Source organism: Dromaius novaehollandiae, chromosome 13, assembly GCF_036370855.1.
Source record: "Dromaius novaehollandiae isolate bDroNov1 chromosome 13, bDroNov1.hap1, whole genome shotgun sequence".
Taxonomy (NCBI): Eukaryota; Metazoa; Chordata; class Aves; order Casuariiformes; family Dromaiidae; genus Dromaius; species Dromaius novaehollandiae.
In genome coordinates, this window is record NC_088110.1 from 3,630,779 (window position 1) to 3,653,263 (window position 22,485).

General features: G+C 42.1%; 1 protein-coding gene across 2 annotated transcripts in view; it reads right to left on the bottom strand.

Moving 5' to 3' along the window:
* Positions 1 to 4,445: 4,445 nt before the first annotated feature.
* The window catches only part of NUP93 (nucleoporin 93), an 85,845-nt gene continuing 67,805 nt past the window's right edge, over positions 4,446 to 22,485 (bottom strand). For both annotated transcript variants that reach the window (XM_064519453.1, XM_064519454.1), the window contains 13 exons: positions 21,413 to 21,570; positions 19,415 to 19,580; positions 18,558 to 18,651; positions 17,269 to 17,460; positions 16,902 to 17,028; positions 16,717 to 16,789; positions 16,317 to 16,361; positions 14,489 to 14,605; positions 13,784 to 13,902; positions 11,575 to 11,692; positions 11,107 to 11,190; positions 9,227 to 9,355; positions 4,446 to 4,643 (listed from right to left, as the gene is read on the bottom strand). In XM_064519453.1, the coding sequence (XP_064375523.1) occupies positions 4,533 to 4,643; positions 9,227 to 9,355; positions 11,107 to 11,190; positions 11,575 to 11,692; positions 13,784 to 13,902; positions 14,489 to 14,605; positions 16,317 to 16,361; positions 16,717 to 16,789; positions 16,902 to 17,028; positions 17,269 to 17,460; positions 18,558 to 18,651; positions 19,415 to 19,580; positions 21,413 to 21,570 (1,533 nt within the window). In that variant the 3' untranslated portion in view covers positions 4,446 to 4,532. The remainder of the gene's footprint in view (positions 4,644 to 9,226; positions 9,356 to 11,106; positions 11,191 to 11,574; positions 11,693 to 13,783; positions 13,903 to 14,488; positions 14,606 to 16,316; positions 16,362 to 16,716; positions 16,790 to 16,901; positions 17,029 to 17,268; positions 17,461 to 18,557; positions 18,652 to 19,414; positions 19,581 to 21,412; positions 21,571 to 22,485) is intronic.

Consider the following 22,485-nt stretch of genomic DNA (forward strand, 5'->3'; position numbering starts at 1 on the left):
AAGGGTAGGGAGGGTAACCAGAAGAGCTAAGTTCAGGAAATGATTTCTTTCTGACGGAATCCTCTCGGCTCCTACAAGGATCAAGATCCAAGTGCTGCGCCGCTGTCTTAGACATATGCGGCAGCTGGGGGGACCATGGTGGAGAACGAAGACTCATCTAACAGACCTGCTCCAGCTGAAGGCTCTGGAAAAAAAGAAATCAGGATCAGCATGCAGAATCTGTAGCACATGGCAAAATCCGAGAAAAAACACAGAACTAGAAATGTATCTTGCAGGTTGTAGATGGGAACCTGACCAGGGCTACCAGCTAAGCCACGCATGCGCTGGGGTAACACTGCAGGCTCCACTGTGAAGACACTGAAATGCCCAGCATGGTTTCAATGTCAGCGTTGTTATTGTGGGGGCACAAAGAAACTGCACGGAGAGAGTAACAGGACCACGGATACCTGCCAGCTCCATGGGAGTGTTTACAAAAGGGCCTTAGAGATATGTTTCATCAGATTTTCTGCTTGTTGGCCTGTGTTAAATTCTCATTTAAGCTGGTTCTCTTCTATCAGTTCATAGCATGGCTTTTGCTAGTAGCCCAAGGTTAACCTCTTGGCAAAGACAAAACTTTTTTCCTACTGGCCAGGTAGCATAGGCCAGAAATGCGCCATGAGTATTTTTAGATTTACTGGTAAAAGATCCTTCATCGGCCACCCCACACAAACAGAGCTGAATGCTGCAATTCCTCTGTAAATCCAGAGCACATCAACAGAGAAGTCACTTGTCAAAAAACATCCAGACTGCCAAACTTTAAGATTTCTGATACCAATACCAAGGTACTCAGGGATGTTTCACTACAGATGAGCTATGCAAACCGCAGAAAACAGACCTGGATACTCAGCGTCTGCTGCATTTGTACACTTGCTGAATGTCACACGCTTTGTAAGAAAAGCACCTTTTTACTCTTCCTTCCAGTCTTCTCTAGCAATACAAGTGCGAGCCGCATTTCACTCAAACGTGTGAGCCACCCCTAAGCTGCCACCTCGCTTTCTAGCTGGAAAATCTTTATTGCTGAGGATGAGTTCTGGAGTAGGAAAGAGCACAGCTGAATTTTCTGATCCTAGAAAATCCTTTATCTGCCATCTCCATCTGTACTTTTTTATTGTATAAAGGGGCAGAACTCCTGAGTTCAGGGGAGTTTTGTCAGCTTATATTAGGAATAAATTCGATTCTCAGCTGACCCCCCATGGTTCTACTCTGAACCGTGCCTGGCGAAGTATAACCGTTCAAATCTGCTCAGATCTTGCTGTGCAGGATCAAGATTTTCAATTTGACCTACACAAGTTTGTGAAAGGAGACCAAAGTCCTTTATGCACAAAGAGTGTTCCCAACATCTTGGGCCTTGATGCTTACACAAAGGGTGCAAACTATGTCCTCATCATGATACCTAAGCAATGGCTGCTAATTAATAACTACCAAAATTGTCCCTTTGCAAGAAGCACGAGATGGATAAGCAGCAGCTCAAACAACCTTTATAACCCCCGAGTGGAATCAGCATAGTTAAGAGAGGACTGTGCCAAGCACTGTGGTCAAATCCACACTCCGCAGTGGAGTCTCCTGCTCCTCTATGATACAGATTACATTAGCTTAGAAAAGAAATGAGAAAATGCTTCTCTAAATAACTGTACATGAAAACTGAGGTAATGCTCTTGAGAGCACTACACTATGAAAGGGAGCATTACTCCCTTTTATAAGGGAGTCTTATAGCATCAGTCCCTCTGACCAGGCTACTCCAAACACGCAGCCTATGAATTTAATGACATCCCAAACAACCTTTCCAGCAGGCGAAAAACTCAGAAAACTAAGAGTAAGCCTGTGCATTAGGAACACCAGAGCATGAAGGTACCAAGGTTACGTACTTCACTCCAACAGCAGAACGTCTATCAGCTGGAAAACCAAGCGAGCAGAACCAGGCTGTTCTTTCCACAAGAATAAACGTATAAAACACTGGAAGTTTGGAATGGGAGAAAACAGTGACATCTGGAAAAACACCGGGCTGTCTTACGCAGTGAAGCACCAGTATGTGCATCAGCATCTACCTCAGTGCAGCAAAGCCCTTAAAGCTGTGCAGGGAAGAGCCAGGTTTGCTGAATCCAGGCCTAGATGCTGGAGCCTGGCACTCTTGAAAATACCGGCGGACTGATGTGCTGTTAACATTCATCACCTGCACAGATATAAGAAGAAATCACAGAGGAATCAACAGGAAATAATTTCATCTATCCTTGGCAGCCTTCTGTTGTGCCCACAACCTCTCACACATCTTGTCTGAAACAGGGCTGGGTTTTACCTTCCAAAGCTAGTTCCCGGGCTTTGGATCCCCAATATTCATTTCCTCTGTCAGCGCAACACAGCTGGATCTTCTTGGCTTTCAGAACGAAGTACAACACAGCTCCGTTTCTGGTTAGCTTAGAAGGGACCCAGAGGCTGGAGTCAATCACTGAGTGCAAAGGGAGCAAACTGCATCTGTCTGTCAGTTGTCTCTTTTGGTAACACTTGTGATGACTGAAAAGCACCCAAAAGTTTCTGCTACGGCCATCCTCCAAAGGCAGACAGGAAAAGATAACGTGCTGTTTTTAAAACGTCCGCAAGTCCAAAATCTGAAAGTAGAAACACATCAGCGGGGTAGCCCCATAGCTCGACTGAGCAGGGGATGGGTGATGGACAGGCAAACAAGGTCCCACAGATGGCAGCAGTAAGAGCCAAGCCCCAAAGGCCTCCTGTCCCACTGCAAAGGTGGAGCATGGGGAAGGAATCACCAAGGGGAAAGTGGCCTTCACCCTTGCAGAGCGAACCCCGGCAGGAGCCGGCCTGCGGTTGCTCACATCAGAGGTTGTCTCAGGACAGGCGCAGACTCGCTGGTCTCTCTGCAGGTGAGCTGGTTTGACGCTACGAGTAATTTAGGGGCATGTGCTGAGCGCCAGCAACGAAAAGAAGAGGAGCTGGCTTTACCCTGCAGGACTGTATGCGGCACAGACTGGTCCAGTGAGGATTTTCTGCAAGCTTCAGAAAAAAAGTGAGGCCCTGCTCTGCCACTTGCTTTCCATTCACCTGGTCTCTAGCGGAGCAGATGAATTTGGGAACTGAAACAACATACCAAGAAACACTCGCACACAAATATGCCAGAAATGTTAATGACAGCAATAAAGCTTTCCACACGAACCAGCTGACTTTGTCAGGCCACCCAACCCACCACCCCTCCCAATAACTCTTTGGTAACTCACCAAATCCCCCTTACTGCGGGGTGTTGTTTAGGTCTTCTCTCCTCTTCCCTTCTGCCCGCAGGAGAACGGACACAGCGCAGGACACGCTCCTGAGCCTACCAGGCTGACAGAGCTCCCCGAGAGGTGCCCGCCTCCAGCTGAAACAATCTGGAACATGCTATAGCATCACTCATTTTACTTTGCATCTGCAGCAGCCTGAAGGGGATAGAAGCTCTATTACTGTATCTCAGCTGTGGGCAGGCAACATCGCAAACCACCCAACACTGCCACCGTAATGCTCCAGGTGCACCCATGGATTTCGTGGAGTGAACACAATTCTCAGTCGTGCTGCTAAGAACATTTTTCTGCTGGCTACTCTGTATCCTGAACCGCAAATATTCTCGTATCCCAGTCATACAAACGGGGTGAGCGTAAGAGAGCAGCCGTGCAGAAGGCTGCGTGTGTGTGCGTGGAGCAGTAAGGGAAGTAATGTTCTTCCCATTTCATTTCAAAGGCCGGCCACTACACAGCAGTACGGGAATGGAGGGAAAGCTTCTGACATCACACGCTCCCTGGGCTTTCATGTGGATTCAGCTGTAGCCCAAAACATTTAAAGTTATGCTTAAGATCCACTTTTTAAGGGTTTCCCACTAAACCAACAATAATATCCATCTATGCCCAAAGAATCCACACTTCAACTCTTTGGTCAGCTTCCCTCCTTCTCCTAGGGAGCTCCACATGGGACTATTTTGAATTCGTCCGGCTGCAACCCCACGTGTCAATGACCAAATCTCTCCTACTGACCCAGAACTGTTCCCGGTCTCCGCCGCTTCTGCAAAAGCTTCAGTGGAGCTCCGGGATTTGCTGTAAATCTGAGACACCAGCCCGACAAGACAACATTACAGACTGGCACCAGTGTGTCACATGCGTGATGTATCACAAACAGATTTTCAACATTCAATGCGCCTTCAAAAAAACCAAAAAATTTTCCAAGCTGTATGGAGAGCAAGCACTAAATCTAAATTCTTCCTCTGCATTTCCTCTTCTGTTATAAAATTGTTTATCTCCCTACCACATCTTTTTCTGCATGGCCCATCAACTCATTAAGAATCATTTTCTAACTATAAACCAATTTAAAATAAAATGAATTAAAACATAAAACCACAAAAAAACACTGAAAATAAAAATGTCAAAAACAAATAGAAATCAAAGAAATTTATTTCCATCAACAAAAATACAGAATACAAAATGACACTGGTCCCACCCTCTTGATGTACTAAAGACAGGCTAATTCATAAGGACCTCCATTTGCACCAGTCTTGCGTTCGTGTCTCCAGATGTTCTGTAAGGGATCATTCCAGCAAATGTTATCAGTGCCCGAGCTTGAGATCGAAGTTGCTAAAAAATACAAAAATAAAATACTGTTACTTTAGGATCTTAAAAACTCAATTAAAGTGAGTTAGGCATGTGTTAAACACCTCCCTTTTCAAACAAGCAGATATAGTATTTGTTTCTCAAAGCTGCTCTGGATAGTAATATATCTCTACATTTGGAAGGAAATCTAATTATTTCCTTTTACAACCATTTAAAGCTAAGTCATCCATTTGCTTAAAAAAATCCCATTTATCTAAAATTACTCTGGAAAAAACACTTTCAACAGACTAGAGCATTGCTGTAAGAGCCACCTGGTAATTCCCACGTCAAACAGGCTTTTCCATAGCAGCAAGATTCTTCTTTCCCACCTCACAAAATAAAAAAGTGACCCCGCTGAAATGCTGTAGTAACGTTCGTAAAGCACAAGCCCTAAAAATACAACCTGGGGGTGCCACATGCACCTCATGGTCTCCAGTACCTAAACATCCTGCCACCTTTAAGCGCTCTTGACTCCGTAACACAAGGAAAGTGAGCGTGCCAGGTACATTAAGTAAGCAAACCCCCCATTTATCCACAAGAAAGCTGTGTTACATCTGAAGGAATGCAGGCATCACCTTTTTCATTTGTTAAAACATATAGTAAATTAAAAGGAAAACCAGTCTGATAACTGGTGGAGCTCAGGGAAGTCTGAATCTGTGTCGGACACCGCCAACCAAAGCTTTCGTTTGCCTACAGTGTCTTCCTCTTGAACACAAAGCATCTCTAAATCACTGTATGGGAAGATCCTGCCTTTCGGCTCGTGCTTTAGTCTGGTGGCTGCAGGGCAAGCCGAAGCAGCTTATCGCGGGCGTATGGATGGTGAACCTGGCAGCCCGGACTTGCAAACTGAGAAGTGACTGAAGCCCGTTGCCTGGCTGGGAACAGTAATAAAAACCATCTCAGATGCTACTGCTTCACCTGTGCAAAAAGCCTTCGACTTTGCACAGGGGCTGGAAAATAAGTTTCATGTAACGCTGAGGTCACAACCATTTATTTTCACATTTCCGCTCCCTCGTCCGAAGGAAAGCTGTGACTGTCCAAAGCCCAAGGGCCCGGCTGAAACGCGGAGCCGAGCTCCCACCCCGTGCTGGCAGTGCTGGCTAGCTACGGAGGGAGGGATGCGCCTGGGCCAGACGCTGCCAGGCACCCGCCTGCGAGAGGGCTGCTCTTTTACCCTGCTCCCAACCCTGTTATGCAGAGAAGTCGCGTAATTATGTTAAGCCTGCTACACTTCAGAGGAGGTCAAAATAAGTGGTAGATGCATCAAGCCTGTAAAGTGGTTTGATTATACGGAATAAAACCATCCAGAAGCAAAAACTCTATTACTGTGACTAAAAGCGGTGTAGGAGGAATGTGAGTTACTGCTCTCTTTGTGTCTTCGCTAGCAACGATACTGGAGCCAGGCTATTTTTAAAAAACAAACCACCACGATAGACTGCAAGCAGCAGCGCTTCGGGAAGAAAGAAGAGAGGCTTTCCGAGGTGAGAAGCGGCCTGGAGTCTAGGTGCTCCATGGCCTGTAATTACCTAATGAGCATCCAGAACAGAAAACTTTCAATTGTGATTTAAAATAAGACCACGAATAAAAAAAAATCCCATTCCGTTCATGACCTATTTTTGCTGCCAAGGTAATGCCCTAGGGCTGCTCCATGGAGTTAGCCACCCCGGATCGGGGTGGGTGGTATATGATGCTGCTGTCACGCCGTCGTGACATCTGGGTCACGGCTGCCACCGGAGCTCTGTTTTCAGGAATCGCAGCCCGGCTTGCTGGAATCTCTGCCTGAAATCTGACAAAATGGATCAGGCCAAGTGGGACAGGATTTTGGTCCCTCATCCCCAAAGCCAATTAATGTATAGATATTAAAAAAAAAGACTCAAAGCTTAGGTAATTCCATTTTGAAATAAACAAAATACATTAGAAAAAAAAAAAGCTCAGACTCCAAACCTGATCATTTCTAAATAAAGCACCTTTCATCTCTGGAGCGGAATAGGAAACATTTTAGCAGAAGTGGGAAGATTAAGAGAACAGTCTTGGGTCTGCGGGGTTCTTGAGGTATTTTTTCTCCATCCTGCCCTTGCTACTGGGTTCGCACTGCTCCTGTGAAATCCTGCTAATGCACAGATGGGTTTCAATCTATCTGCTCAGAAGGAACTAGAGGAAACCCAGAGATTTCAGAGACCTGTTCAAGGGAAGGCCATTTCGTGTGTGCACTGACTGCTGGCCAACGTGCTGAGACTGCTACAGCTTCTGGAAAATCCACCCTATTAGTGATTTTCCCCAAATTTCCTTCCCTGTGGTACATTTTTCACCCCCAAAAAATTCAGAGGAAAAATTATTGCCAAATGCAGCCTGCAGAAGCTTGCATCTGCTGTTTCCATTCAGGTGAACAGGGAAGATTTTGCTGAAGGAACGTCCCCTCTCTTCTCATTTGAAATGCCCTGATTTTCTGCCCCACACCTAAAACAACCTCGAAGTGTTTCCCAGCCTGGCAAACTGCAGCCATCTAGATTCCCTGCCCACGTTGTTAGGGAAGATTCTGCAGAGGAAGGAGAAAGGGGAACATGTTATTCTTGCTCCATCTTCCATGCTTCCAGGCCTAACACTTTCCTGTGCACACAAATCTTGGAGGGAGCTGGGAGCTACAGGCCTACAGCTTTTTTCTCTTTAGCTAATGCCACACTAGAAGACTTATGCGGCCTTCTGTCATTATAATCACACAACTATTCTCTTATCACACTCCTGACCACAGCGACAACAGGCATATGTCCTCTCTGATAAAGATGCACAGCTTTTACTGCACAGCCATGACTCAGAAACCCAGTGTCTTTTAACACCACTGATAAACCCTATGAGATCCCACCACCAGACCAGAAACTTGGTTAGCAGAACTTCTGGCCTGGAAAAGAAAACTTTCAAGGGTGTTTAGCAGAGTGCACCAGCAGCTGCTGCCTCCCAGAGTAACGGCACAGGAACGCAGAGCACATCTACCAAACTGAGCACGCTGGTAACAGGCACGCTGCTGATGCTGTACAATGCCGTGGTGGTTTCCTTCTACACAAAATCCTGCAACAAGGCTGCTGATCTGATCAGCAATCGGCCCTACAATCTTCGATAGGCCATGCTCATGCTGTTCACGCTGTGACGACGCCTGACAGGATTACACCCCTACAGAGATGGGAAAAGCTTCTACGTCAGGCACGACACTCAAATAACACAGCAGAGAGAAAAAGCTCCCTTGAAAAGCAAGGAGCTGAGGCTGTTTGCTCCGTGCTCTCCTCGCCGACACACAGAGCAGGTAACAGACTGCATCATCCTGGGGCTTTTTCCCCGTGCAACAGAGTTGAAGGTGGGGAAGCCTGAGCAGTGTGCACCCTTCTCCAGTTTTGCCAGTCTAGAGCGCAAGCCCTGCTGCAAGGCGGAGTCCTGTAGCTCACGCACAGACTGTACATGAAAGGCTGTGTCACTACTTTAGCCCTTCTTTTCTGAATGTAATTTAGAAATTCTACTGAGGTTTTTACCAATATTGAAATCTACTTATCAAAGACACTGTAACATGTGACTCAAGCCTGGAATAAAGCTAGCTGCAGCCCAAGTTGTTTTTCATTCTCAAAATAAGTTGATATTTATTTCCTAATCTATAAGACAGAATGAGTGCTATGGCCTTGATTCTAGAGTGCCTGTGGCAGCTTTAACTTAATAAGAACAACAAAACCAAACCCGATGACAGGGAAGCTGAGAACTCTTCCACTCAACACAGCACGCTGATAGGTGAGTGCCCACAAATGCCGCAGTGCAATTTAAGTGGTGCTATTGAGAAGTCCCCTATTTGGTGGCTCTGCTAAGGTGTGGGTCCCCATGAGTGGCACAGGGAAATGCTTCATCACCAAGTCTAGCAGTTAAGTCAAATCCACCTTCGCCAGACATTTAAACCAGGCAGCCAGATCAAGCAGCGGGGCACCGGAGAGCTGCCCACTCTGCTGCGGAGACAACAGGAGGATGCTGACAAACTGCTGCACCCACTTGCCAATTAAATATACCCGAAGACCTTGGTGTGCTGCCCAAGGACGCTTTGAAAATGTCTGTCCATGTCACTACAGAAGCAAGTCACAGAGAGAAGGGAAGGAAGACCTTCCCCCCAGAAGTCAGTTTTGCTTGAACAGGGCACTAACTCAAATGAAAGAGGTAGAAATGAGGCTCTTGAGAAAAGACAGGTCAATTGTCAAGGCAACAACATCAACTGTCCCAGAGACACTGCGCTGTCCATATCTGCTAATTATTTAAGATCTCACCAAGCAGTAAGCTGAACACCTGTTTTCTTTTGCTACGAGGCTGATATTTATTGTAATATATTTATAATTACCTGAATGCTATTTAGAACAATATTCTTTCTTTACACTAAAAAGGTAAAGTTACAAGAGACTGGTCTCAGTACCCTAAGTAACTGAACAAGCTAGTAAGTCAGAACCAAAGACTGTTAGAGATATGCAGTTATTTGAAGCCCAGTACCTTGAAAGTAGGGGAGAAACAACCTGGCAAACCTTGTCAGACAGTGAAGGGTATAACCTTACCGAATCTCTGTCTTCCATTACCCGCTGGGGTCTGGCAGGAGTGGCTGGGCTTGTGCCTTTCATCCTCTTATACTGGGTGAATAAAATATTCATGGTTGCAAGCAGGACCTCAGATAAATTGTGCCTGATCTACACAAAGGAAATCAAAAAGAAAAGACATATTGCAATGAAGAGCATGTTGACAGAACCATTACTATTACTATACGATATCAGAAAACCAAGCACTGACAGCTATGGTTGATATTTGCACATATAATGGTCATACAATCAAAGGCCACCTTGGCCACGACTGTACCATCTAGCAAAAAACATCATCCAGAGTTTTCGGGCAGACGTGTAATGGCTGGATCTCCATTTTTGATAGCAACAGTTCAGATAAAACCCAAAGCCATTATACACAGAAACACTGCCTACAAGAGAAATGCCACCTTCCAGTTAAAACACTCCAAAAGCAGTAATACACTGTCACTTTGGTGGCAAACGAGCAGTCAGAAAACAGAACAGTGAAAGGTTTTCTTTTCTGGCAAATAACCAAGGAAATGTAACGTTGAGGAAAGGAAAAAAAAAAAAGATGCCATCAACAGAATTGTTTCTAAAGAGGATTATTTTCCAAATTTTCCAGAAGCATGTTGCAAACTCAATTTATAGCCTAGGGATTGCATAGCATCCCAGAAAATAACTTCTGCTCGCAGTCACTGGTGCACATTGCTCCACACAAGCAGATCAAGAGAGCTACAGCAACTCTCTGCACAGTTACTCTCTTTAGACTGCTAGGCATTGGCCCACCACTCCTCAGTTCATTTCTAATGCGATAGTAACTGGGAGGATAGTTTCTTTCAACCTAGTGTGATGCACAATAACCTGGATGTGGAAGACCAGCGAAAGCAAACATTAGTGTTAAGCCCAGCCACAGTACTAAAGAGTTGACTTCCAAAGAGCCTTTTTACTCTACCCTGATCTCATCATTGTGTTTGGTCATATACTCCACCAGCATTCAAAAATTCACACTGATGCTACCAACATCCACAATGACCCAAAGAGAGGTTTTTTCCTCTAAAACTCCACAGGTAAGAAAAGCTTCATGTGTATTTTTGCCAAAGCAAAGGTGGCTCACTAACCGTCCTTTCACTAATTATCATTATAGGGAACAAGGCAGAAATTTTTGAACAACCTTTATCAATACTAAAAGCCAGAGAATTTACCAACAAAGAGACAAGATCCATAATGTCAAACTCTTAGGTCAGTTCCAGAAAGCAGGCTGCAAAATGTCTGACTCAGAAGAACCAACAAACTCGAAAACTCAAAGGAAAATGTCATTCCTTCACAACCTTTTAATAACCTCCACTAGTTCACTTCGAAACAAAAAATGACCATGTATTTAAAAATCCTCTTTGCAAGGTATTATGTCAGGCGCAAAAATAAATCCCGGAGATACTGCCTTGGCCATGCCAGTTTCAGAGGGCATTTCCCTTCATATGCTAATGCCCAAATACATGAGTACCTCTAGTTTGGAGGGAAAGAAACTTAAGACCTGACAACGGCTTGGTGATCCTTAAGAGCACAGAAGAACTAATTCAGTATAGAAGTTGAAAGTTTTCAATGTTCCCAATTCTTGAATCTAATTCAAGAAGTTCAGAAAGATTCAAACTGCAGATGTCTTCTTCTGCAACATGAAACTAAGACTTCCGGATAGGGATTCTGATGCGCCAAAGAACAAGCGCTAAGGAGATAAAAAGCTGCAAGCCAAGAGTCTATCCGTATAAATGAAAAGTAATTCCATCATATTTCCCATTCATGAGTCAAAAATGATGAGATTACAAGGTTAAGACCCTTTTAACAAGGCAAAAGTATTTAAAAAGCTAAAAATAGGCATGACTTACTTCATCGCTGAAGTTCCTGAAGGCAGCAACTCTCTCCTCCACACAGTCTTGGCTAAGAGGTACAAGCTTTAGGCGTTCAATAATCTTCAGAAAGGAAAGCAGGAATCAGGGGAGATTATAATCAACATTCTATATACTGTATACTAATAAAGCATATTTTTGAAGAAGTGTTACTGAAATGCTCCTGATTTCATTCATGAGAAAGCCTTTCATTGTTATTTATTGGTTTATCTTCTCACTTGGTTGAGTAGCTGGAACATTTTGTTCAAGGGCTACAAGGTATCTCCAGAAAGATTTTCTTGATTATCAAGCAACAGGACAGAAATGCTTTTTAAAATTCTTATAGCATTGCAGCACCTTCTAGCTCATTAAATATAACTTCTTGTTTTAAGTGATGCTACATGAAACACTCTGGGTTTTCAAGGGCATTAGGAAGCCTGCACTTCAAACAGAAGTCTTGCAACTTACATCAAAGGCCCTGTCAATGTGACCTGCATGATATTCATCAAAAAAGGTGATTAAGTCTAGCAGAAGGTAGAATGTCGAGTCAATGGATTTCTTTGCACTTATCCCCTGAGCTTTGTACCTGAAAGACATTTTTTTTAAACAATGTTATTGTGCCAAATGACAACCACTTATAAACATGCACTTGCAATTCCTGAAAGCAAGAGACATCAAGCACAAGGACAGAAGGCATCTAACAAAGGACAGCTTTCATTTTTCTTAACCAAAAGGCAGAGTTTTCACATTTTTTAAATCTTTTTATTCACTTTTAATTTTCCATCAAATCCAGGATTTGTTTCTTTTTAAATGTTTACAGTTTCCATATTCATGGGGAAAACAGTGATGGAAACCAGAGGCCTGCAAGGCAAGTGCCGTATGAGCATGTTTAACATGCTGCTCTGCAGCACACAATCCACCAGCGCAACTGCCTGCTTCGGGCAGAACGTGAAGACTTTGAAATGGATTAGACGCTTCTGCGTGCTCCCACCAGCTACACTTGCTACGAGATGAATTGGAGGGCGGCCGGCTCTCACTCGTCGTAGCATGAGCAGATTTGACAACTGGGTCAAGAAGAAGCTCCTTCCTCGAAGTAACAGTATGGTGAGAGCGGTCAAGCGTGCTGTTCACACTAGCCTTGCTGTAGCCGCTGCGGAGGAGCAAGCCAGATAGCCTTTTGGCCTTTTCTGGGGAGTAGTCCCTCCAATCCTACCAAACATCACAAGAACACGCACAGGAGGAAAGCTCACTGCCCAGAGCTGCTCACTGCATCGCTATGCTACTGTCTGCAGGACAGTAAATGAAGCACAGCCCTACATCGTGCTTAATTGGAGAGAAAATGACCCATCAGACCTGTTCTGGCTTTGCAGTCTTTAAGGCTTGTCGCTATAAAGGGGCAGTACTGAACAGCAATATTTAGCGCTGTCTCTCAAAGATCAAAGCAAGGCCAAAACAATGCCTCTTACAGGCTCTGCTGAAGCTTCAATTCAAGCCACAGGTTTAATTCTCCTTGATGTCTGCTACTGAATGACTCTCTCGCTAAGTCAATACGGCACTAATTTTCACTCCGCTTCAACCTTCACTAAATGAAGGAAAGGCTGACTGAAGGAGCGACTGGCAAATGCCACTTGTCAAAAGAAGAAAGGCAAGGGCCTCTGACCAAAATCAATGTGTTCGTGTATTTGTTTTCCCAGCTCTGAAGTGCCTCCAAGCTTGCTTGTTTTTCTTTTTTATTTACTCCCCACCAGAGCGTTTGAGGAAAAGCGATAAGGCATTTCTCACAAGTATCCAGATTTTGTACTAGTAAAGTACAGAAATTGTCCACGGCAAGCGCTATGACAAGATGTATCAAATGAAGATGGTTAAAGAGAGGAAAAAAAAAAAAAGCTGTTTTGCAATAACAGCCTTTCAGAAGCAGCTTATTCCTAACCTCAAGCTGCTAATGAATCTTGAGCAGTGACGCCTCTCAAACACATATCCCAATTAATACATTGACACTGCAGATGATGTACCTTTTGGTCACTTCCATTTCTATCTCTTTCTGAAACACCACAATGCACTTTCCTAAAGCAATAGGTTGTGGAAATGAGGTCCTCCATTTACATTCACCATTCATCACCCTTCATCTTAAATGCTCCCTTTTCGGCCCTTCAGTATTTCATTAAAGCAGCAGTGAAACAAAGTTTTCAGGCAGCTAAACTCCCAGCTCTGCCATTACACCTCAGAATTACTTGTTTTGTAGCTCTCTCCTAATACTCTTTCAATCAAGTAGATTGTGTGCAATGAATCCACACCTTTTCTTTATAGAATTTTGCCTTAAAAATTGACTAAAACATACAATACATTATATTTATTGCTCCTTAAGAGACTGTCTCCCACTTTGCAATCCTGCAATTCCATTTCCCTGATTCGCCTACAGACAAAGCTTCTTGCTTCTGACAAATTCACCCAACCAGCAGCTGGAGATTTCCTTTCTGCTTTGAGTACTGCAAGCCATTGCAAGCAGGACAGAATAAATTCTGACCTCTTTTCTGTCCTCCTGAACACGTCACTACAGATGCCACGCTCCAGCCAGCAGAAACAAAATCAAATACTAATACCCGCTGAAGCGACAGTCTGAGGTACAGAGCCTTTAACTGGCTCAGGTGAGGTCCACGCTAACCACCCAGTGCCTTACCTCTCAGCAATGGAATGGGCCATGTTCTTCAGCCGCTCTTTGTTGGACTGGGGAGTGCCAATCTGGGGAACGACGGGGCTGAGGAGCTTGTTCATCAGTTCCAAAACTTTGTCTGGGTTCTGTTGATATGAAGATTGCATACAAATAAAAGGAAAATGATGGGACCTGGCATTTTAGACTCACTGGCAAAGCAAAAGGGGCCTCATCCAGTGGCGCCTAGTGCAACCTGAGAGATGCCTCCCTCCCACAGACAGTCAAGACTGAGCAAAGCACGATAGCTACAGTAAACGACATAACGCTGCTGGCTCATGTGATTAAAAAAAAAAAAAAATTCTTACAGCTTTCAGTTTTCCCCTAAAAACACTGGTTACTGGCTTATCCCCTTTTATTTCAACCAGCACACTTCGGCTAAAAAACTTCACTGGCCAGAACAATATGGGGCGGTTGCTTCAAAAGATCACACTCATCGAGAATCCAGGCTGTCTTAAATCAGAACGGACTGGGTAGCAGCCCTTCCTCGTTTCCTCACTGAAACCCTTCCACATGCAGCCAATGGCTCTGCTCTAAGAACTGCAAAATAATCCACTGGAATAAAAGCAATTCAATCTCTGAGATTAAATTTAAACTTCCTTTCATAGACAATACGTTTGGAAGTTAGATGGTAAGCCAGGTATATATTCATGGCGATACATATAAGATACTTACCTTTGCAAGGTCATAGAGTTTTGCAGCTTCTTCAAACAATCCTTTATTTTCTGCTGCAGAAGCCACTTTGTTAATAATAGGTTTTGTGTCACTAGTAAACTTGTCTATCACTCCAGGCTAAAGAGGTGAGACAAATATGAAAGGAGAGCGGAAAAAAAAAAAAAAAAAAAAGAGAGATCAGAATGCTTAAAAATTCCTGAATATTCTGTCAAGGCAATGAATATTTTACATGTCGGATTATGATTAGAATGGCCCGCACATTTCCATGGGAACGCGCAAAAGGGCCACGTTAAAAATAGAAAGAGCTCTTTTGAGAGACACTTTCTCCAAAAGGGAGTCAGCTTTGAGACATCTGCTGTTTCTAATTCATTCAAAATGACCCAGATAACAGGTCAAATTCTAAATTATTTTAATTTGCTGATGACACATTACAGTGGAGAAGAAGAAAAAACAAAAGATTTCAGCAGATAACATGCCAGGGTCTCCAGGGATGCTGTTTGTGTATATTGGCTTGACACACTGCAAATGAAATCTTATGGTGACAAAAGAAAGTGCTACAAGAATTTTAAAAGACACAAATGTACAAAATAAAAGGCAGAAAAAAGTCAAGGAAATCTGGAAAAGATCTTATTGTAGTCGAGGATGTAAAAATAAGATTGTATCACCTAGAACAACTCCCCTCTCCCCCCCAAAAAAGACAGCAATTGCTGAATTCTGGTTTCATACCAGAGAAACACGAGAGCACAACCACATTTAGAAGAAATTGAGTAAGTCAGGAAAACAGAATTCATCTCTAATGGCATAACCTAAAAGCCATCTCTTTAAATACATCTTACAAAACTGCAAAATGAAAAATAATTGGTAAAGATTACTGAGATACCCTACTTTCATGTGTGCAATCTCATTGCTTTTAAACTGACAGAAGAAAAACATCCAAAAGGAAATCCTGCCAGAAATCACAATTTTTTTTTTATGACAGTGGCAATGATTACATCATGAGGCATAATCTTAAAATTAAGACCTGAACGATTCTGGAGTTTGCTTTATGCATAAAGCAAAAGTTGCCTCAGTGAACAGAAAAACTTCACCAGTTACGCAAAATTTTATACATCTACATGCGCTCTCCTCTTTCTGGGTGAAATCTTAAGGCTTCCTCTACCTTCTGACTGTGTCAGCTTACATTTTAGTTTTAGAATATCACTTTTACAGCAGAAGCAAAATTCATCACTAAAATAAAAATGGCTGATCTTTGATCCAATACTTATCCTCATTTGTATGGAGAGAACAGCTCACTTGTGGCTGTGCCTTCAGTCCGTTAGCCCTGCTCCCTTAATTACAAGAATTTTTAATGGGCTCCAATGCACTTCTCCTCTGAAGTGAACGAGGATACATGTCATATAGATAATTCTCAGATACACACACACACACACACACACACACACACAAATATACATAAAAAGTTAACACCACAACAATCTCACACACATTTATAGGCAGGACATTCTTACTTATTCTTACCACATTCAGTTTCCTACTCTAGAGATGAAATTCTGACCTCACTAAAATTACCTGCTGCCCTTTCTTTCTTTAATTATATCCTCTTTGCAAAGGGACAGTTTGCTTTGCACTTCCTGACCTGCTTTCTTATAGGACAAGTCATGGATTGTTCTGTAAAAGGATGTGATGCTTGAAGAACTGACACGTGTTCAAAAAAAGTAACAATTCGGCTGATGAAAAATGAGGAAAACCTAGATAACATCAAAACTACTTTGGAAGTCAAGTGTGGTTTGTACTTTCTATATAAAATAAACGCGAATTATCAACTCACCTTTCTACTGCCATCGTTTTCCAGCTTTCCAAGAATCATATCAAACTTTATGCACACAGACATAAAGCAGGAAAAAAGGGGGGGAAAAAAAGAGAGATGAAGTTTTATATATTTCATAACATACTTAGTAACTATGAAGATGCAGCCATGGGTGTTTTACAAACAGGGATCTATGTCAAAATTATTATTGCATATAAATAATACCCCCCAAAGACACAATTAAACATCCTAAACACATGGCTGATGCGAGAACTGGAATCTTCCTTCATCTAGGTATGTGATTGAAGCACGATGCAGAATGAGAGTAAACAAATGCTTAAGGCTGCCTGGCCTAAGGAAGACTTCAATGAAGAGAGAAATTTCAGTCTAGGGAAGGAAGGCAGAAAATGGCCATACATACCTCTCTGCTTTCAATTACTAGTTCACTAACGCAGCGCAAGAACATATTTTCTCCTTGGCTGTCCTTCTCATTCCTACAAAAGAAAAGGGAGGAGGAAGATACTGTTTCTGAAACTGAAGACTTCCAGGATAAGGATAATTAAGCAGTATAACTGAGAGAAAATTTAGACATATCTTGGCTCCTACCTGAGAAAGTAAAAATACTGCAGAGCTTCTCTTGGATCCGTTGATTCAAATTTACGGGTGTAAAGCATCAAAAGCCGTGCAAAATTAAGACGCCTGATGCCAAGAGGGTCACCAGCCTCATGGCTTACTGCAATGTCAGAAACAACACTATCAAAGTATCTAATGCCAGGAAACATTGCTCTGATCTTCATCTCAAATTAATCACAGCAATGATCCAGAGATCTAAAGCAACTAAAACAATTAACCTTTAGCAGACTGTACTGATAAATGTTGCTTGTTTGATCAGTTACATAGGCTGCACTGTCTACAGGGTATTAAAGGCCCCAGAAGACATTCCCTTATTGTAAAGTAAATGTGCAGGACTTACATAGCTGTGCACTCTGCCCAGATGATTTCAGGAGCAATTTTAACTCAAACATGACCAAAGCAACATGAACAGCATGACAACGCAAGTGCTCTATCCGAAAGAGAAAAGCGATTGCAGCTTCAAACTGTGCTGTCAGGAACAATACTTGGAAGTAGAGGAAAGGCTGCTGATTCACTGCAAAATGTGATTCACCTGAAAAAACACGCACACAGAGCAAGTGAGAATGGTTTTGCAATCAGAGACAGTGGACAATTCTTGTCACAATGCATCATTATTGTTTATTCAGTGTCGACAGAAATAAACACACTAGACAAAATTGAATATTGTACCTAATCACACAGCAGTGGCTGATCTATAATCGTTTCACTGCGAATATATCATGAAAGGCCACAGCATAAAGATGTATTCAGGAAGCATCAGAGAATAAAATTACTGAAAGGAGTTCCTTCTTTCTAGACAAGGAACCACCAATTCTGAGAGACTGCGATAGATTCTCTGAAGACCATAACTTTTTGTCTTCATTTACACTTACCAAGTGATCCAAAAAAATATTACAAATCTGGACTTCCTAACACAGTGACACTAATGGTAGCTTATTATATCCCTTTTTCACTCAATTTTTATCTGCATGTGGGTGATGCTGCATGCTAGAAGGCTGCAGAGAATCAAGTTCTGTACATCTTGGATAGTCCAAGTGACCTGAAGTGACCTGATCAATTTTGACTGATCAGAAGATGAAGATGGGAAAGGTACTCTCTTAGGCGTAGATGTTCCTACAACTTTCCAAAATGGAAGGAACTAGGATTTACGTCAAAAAGGCCAGTTTGGGTCCCCAGCAAATTACTTGAAATGGAAATTTATGAGAAACACTGAAGACCGATGCACATGGAGAAAAACCTTAGGAAGCCATGCCTACGTTAGGGAACGATGCTTTTCTGTTCTGTACTCCAACTGTGCGAAGTTTTGCTAAAAGAGCTTAGCCTATCTACGGTGAGAGAAAGCAATCCATAATTTAGAATAGATAAAGTACAAATAATAGCAGTGCTGTTCACATACAAATGCTCACTCTCCAGACTGCTGAGCGCACAGACAGGATTTGTTCACCACACCATGCTGAAGTCTGCCATTACTCTAGGGAAGCAGGCTGTTCACGAACACTCTAAAGGTGCCTGTCACTAATGAAGAGCTTTAGGGTTTATGTGGAGTCCAGTGTTGGTGTAGTAACAATTAGAAAATGCCCTGAGTAGAAAAGCAGAACCCCGGTAACTTATCTCTTTGTGGTTTCTTACCGTAGTCCTCCAGTAGCTGCTTCTGGAACTGTGATAACGTTAATCGGTCTTGCGGAGAACTCGTGCCATTGTCATCAAAGCACACTTGGTTCAGCTAGGATCACATCCAAAAAAAGAAGCACAGATATTTCAGCTTCATCTTGCACGAGGGATGAATTCAGAAGATACGCTTTCCTTGTGAAGCCCTTGCTAGGATTTGACCAACTGACTAGACGCTACTACTAGTCGCAACATCAGGTCCACCTGCTGCAAGGCAGCAAAGATCTCTAACATGGTAACACCAGAAATCCATGCAGACATAACCAAAGGGTCCTTTTGTAACTGTGAACACCAAACTCAACTGTCAGGACTCGGAATACGCACTACACAACGATCAAAATTAAGGGTTTTTGCACAGTCTTAACAAATGTATGGGTAATCACCAGTATCTATCCTTATACCCCCACCAAAACTGAGAGAACTTTGTGCTGGTGACACTGACACTGTCTTTCTCTGTCAATTCTCACATCAACATTTCAATCATAATCCACCCAGAATCGAAAATTGACAAAGGACCCTCATTTTAGTAAGATAACATGGCTTGTAAAAACAGCTGGCAAAGACTGACGTTGAATGAGGAACATGACACTTCTTCACAAAAGAGAAGACGACGCTGTCCCCAAATTAACACCTGATAGTACAGAGGGTGACAGACTAGTCCTAGGACTCAGGTTCTCAAGCTCTCCACTATCTGAAAGGCCTCAGATCACACACATTATATTGATGGAAAACATCTTGGATTAGGGAGATTAGCAGAGAAGTGCAGAGACCACTACTTAGTCCTACTTAAAAAAAAAAAAACAAAACAAAACACTTACTTTTAGCCAAAGATAGTCTTCTGTTTTATCAGCAACTTCACTCTGGTTATCTGTAATGTCACAACGGCCGATAATACAATAAACAGCCCTTTTGTATGGGTCAGTATTATTCCTCAAAGCTCGTCTATAATGGAGACGTAGTTTATTTTCTGTGGCAGGGGATAATCTAAGGAAAAAAAAAATCAAAGTGATGAGATATGGAATTCATGAAATAAAATGTGAACCCAAACTCTCCCTGTATGAGGAAACCTGGATACAAACCAACATAAATAGGTGCATAGTCACAGCAAAGGCAACATGAAAGAAAATACTGGAAGATATTTCTTGCACTTGCAAAACTAAAAATGTTCATACTACCTGAAAAGGCACATTTCATGTGTATTTGGTTTTGCACATGTTAATTTAAATATGGTTAGAATTATGGGGGAACATCTTCAAATGACACCATTGCGGGAAAAATCAGAAGACAGTCATTTTAAGAGTGCATTAATATTGCAGTAGGTGAGCTATTTGTGTCTGATTCCGTGCAATTTCATCATTTCAGGAAAATACAGCTCAAAGTCTTTGGAACAATTTGGGCTAGTAAATACTACTCAAGTGAGCAGGTCATTGTACCATGAAGTCCTTTATGAGAAACACTGTTTCATCTTTATCATTAAATACTGTCATTATGTTCTTTAGCATTCTATTTCTTCTATTCGCTTGTAGAGAATTTTACAGAATTGAATCAATAAAGTGTTCTCCTAGACTAAGATGTTGTTTGTCAACTCTGTAGCCAGAGTACATTTTTATAGCTGTAATAAAAACAAAAGAAATCAATTATACTGTATAGCATGAAAGTGTTTGTAATGGAAATGATGACAGTGCCTTCACTAAGGTTTCTGGAACAATAATAATACAATGAGCACTGCTAGGTATTCTCTACAAGCCAGGTTAATTTTTAGAAGAATGACATGATCTGCACCACTTGGTACTTTTTTTTTGAAATTTTCACTATTATTTTTTGAGGCCTGCAAACATACCTGTTCTTGCTCACATTTTCAGACCTGAGCAGCCTCACTGCATTCAATGTATTGCAGGATTAAGGAATTCCCTCATATGAATAAGACTGTCATAGGCTAAATTGGGATATTACAGGTTTACGTCCTGGCACTAATCTGGGTCCTCCGATTTCCTCCCATTTCAGCCAGTATCTTAGAACAGCATCATTCTCGTGGATGGAGCACAGCTGCAAGCATTTCAGGCATGCTGACATGTTGCAAATGTCTGCATTTATACATCTTAGGGCATTATCATTCCTCACCTAAAATGCAACGGCTGAGGGTGTATTTATTGAAGTTCTTTGCAAATGGAAAGCTAAACACGAGAGCTTAAAACGCCACAGCAGAGTTCAGATCATGCCTTAAGATGCATTAACTCAATTGCTTACAAGCAGGTAATCAGTATTTTGGCCAGTGGCCTCCATCAAGCAATAGGCAGCAAATGCTGGAGGATGAGAATAAGCACCAGAAAGATCTGAGATCAAATGCCTCTAAAGACACTACTTGCTTCTATTGTGTGCCATTCTTATGAAAACAGGCATAGTAAAAAGTGTTTCTCAAAGGACATTCAACTAAAATAAGAAACAAGTGGGAAATAAAAAGACATAGGATTTATGACAGCATACTAAATCCCATCTGTCATATGCAATGTCGTACCATTACACATCAAGCAGCTCCAACGGTAAAAAAAGCAAAGCTATACCATTGTATTATTTTTGAAATGTGATATTGTGCATACTTTCAAACAACTCCTTCTCTGTCAAGATTTCTAGACTTTAAAGACATAAATTAAAATATGCAAACTTCTTATATGTAATTTAAGTAAGTAATGCAAACACCAGGCAGCCGTTACCACCAAAAGAAACTCGAGCCCTTTATATTTATACCAAGCCACTGCCTATTTCACTACTCCACAGCAGTTTCTGTCCCTCAAAGACCTTTCCTCATTCCCAGTTACCTTTTATCTTTACTGTGCATGTATTCTTGGAACCAGGTTTTAAACTCTCCCAGCTGGTGCTGTGCTTGCTTCACCACATGCATGGCTGCAGTCAAATCTCCACAGCGCATGCAGTAGTAAATGAGTGCCCAAACAGGATGGCCTTCCACCTCACCATCCTGAAAGATGAATACAAAGAAAACACTTGTTTTTTTTTTTTTTTTTTTAAGGAGCATATTTGACTTATTTTTCTATATACACATCAACTGCCTGGTTCATTATTTCCATCCTGATACCTATACACTGATTTTGGTGAAAATTCTGTTTGCATTACAGAAGCCAGAGTCCTGGCTGTATTGGACCAACAGATTTGTGTCATTATTTTAGTGTAATCTTTGTGTAAAAAGAATGCTTTCCAGTTACTGCCAGACATTCAAGGTGTCATTTAAAAGGCAAAGTCAGGAGCTTTCCTGCTACAAGAGAAAATTCTATTTGCAACAGCTGAGCTCAGAGACTTAACACGGGCTTCGATGGGCTTTGGCTGTGACCACCGAGGTATTAAAAATGTCTGTACCGAAACAGAAAGATACCAAACTAATCATGGACCTCAGCAGGTAAGCAAGGCAGCTAAACTCAGCTATTTGGTTTCCAGTATTATATATTTACTACTGTTTCATTTAATTTTTAATTTTTTCAGCCCAGATTGCCTGTAAGCACTGGTAATTTTGCAGGTGCACAGCTAGGACCTGCTACTATGGACAGATGAACAGGATTTTATTCAGACTCCTAAATAAAAAGGCTTTGTCTACAACTCAGATTAATTCATTAGATATTTAACCATCAATAACTGGTGTCAGCATCTTACGACAGATGCTGAGAAGAAAAACAAAACGGTAACATGGACCATTAAATCTCAGTATGTTTCTGCTGTTTTGAAATATCTTAACATATTTTAATACTTTAATACCTCCTTAAAAATGATCAGAAGAGACTATAATTTCTATAGCTTCGAACTTTCTAGAACTACTGACCACCACCATACTTCTGGGACTAGCTCTGAATTGAGTCAAAGTGATTTTGTCTACTACCTTCCA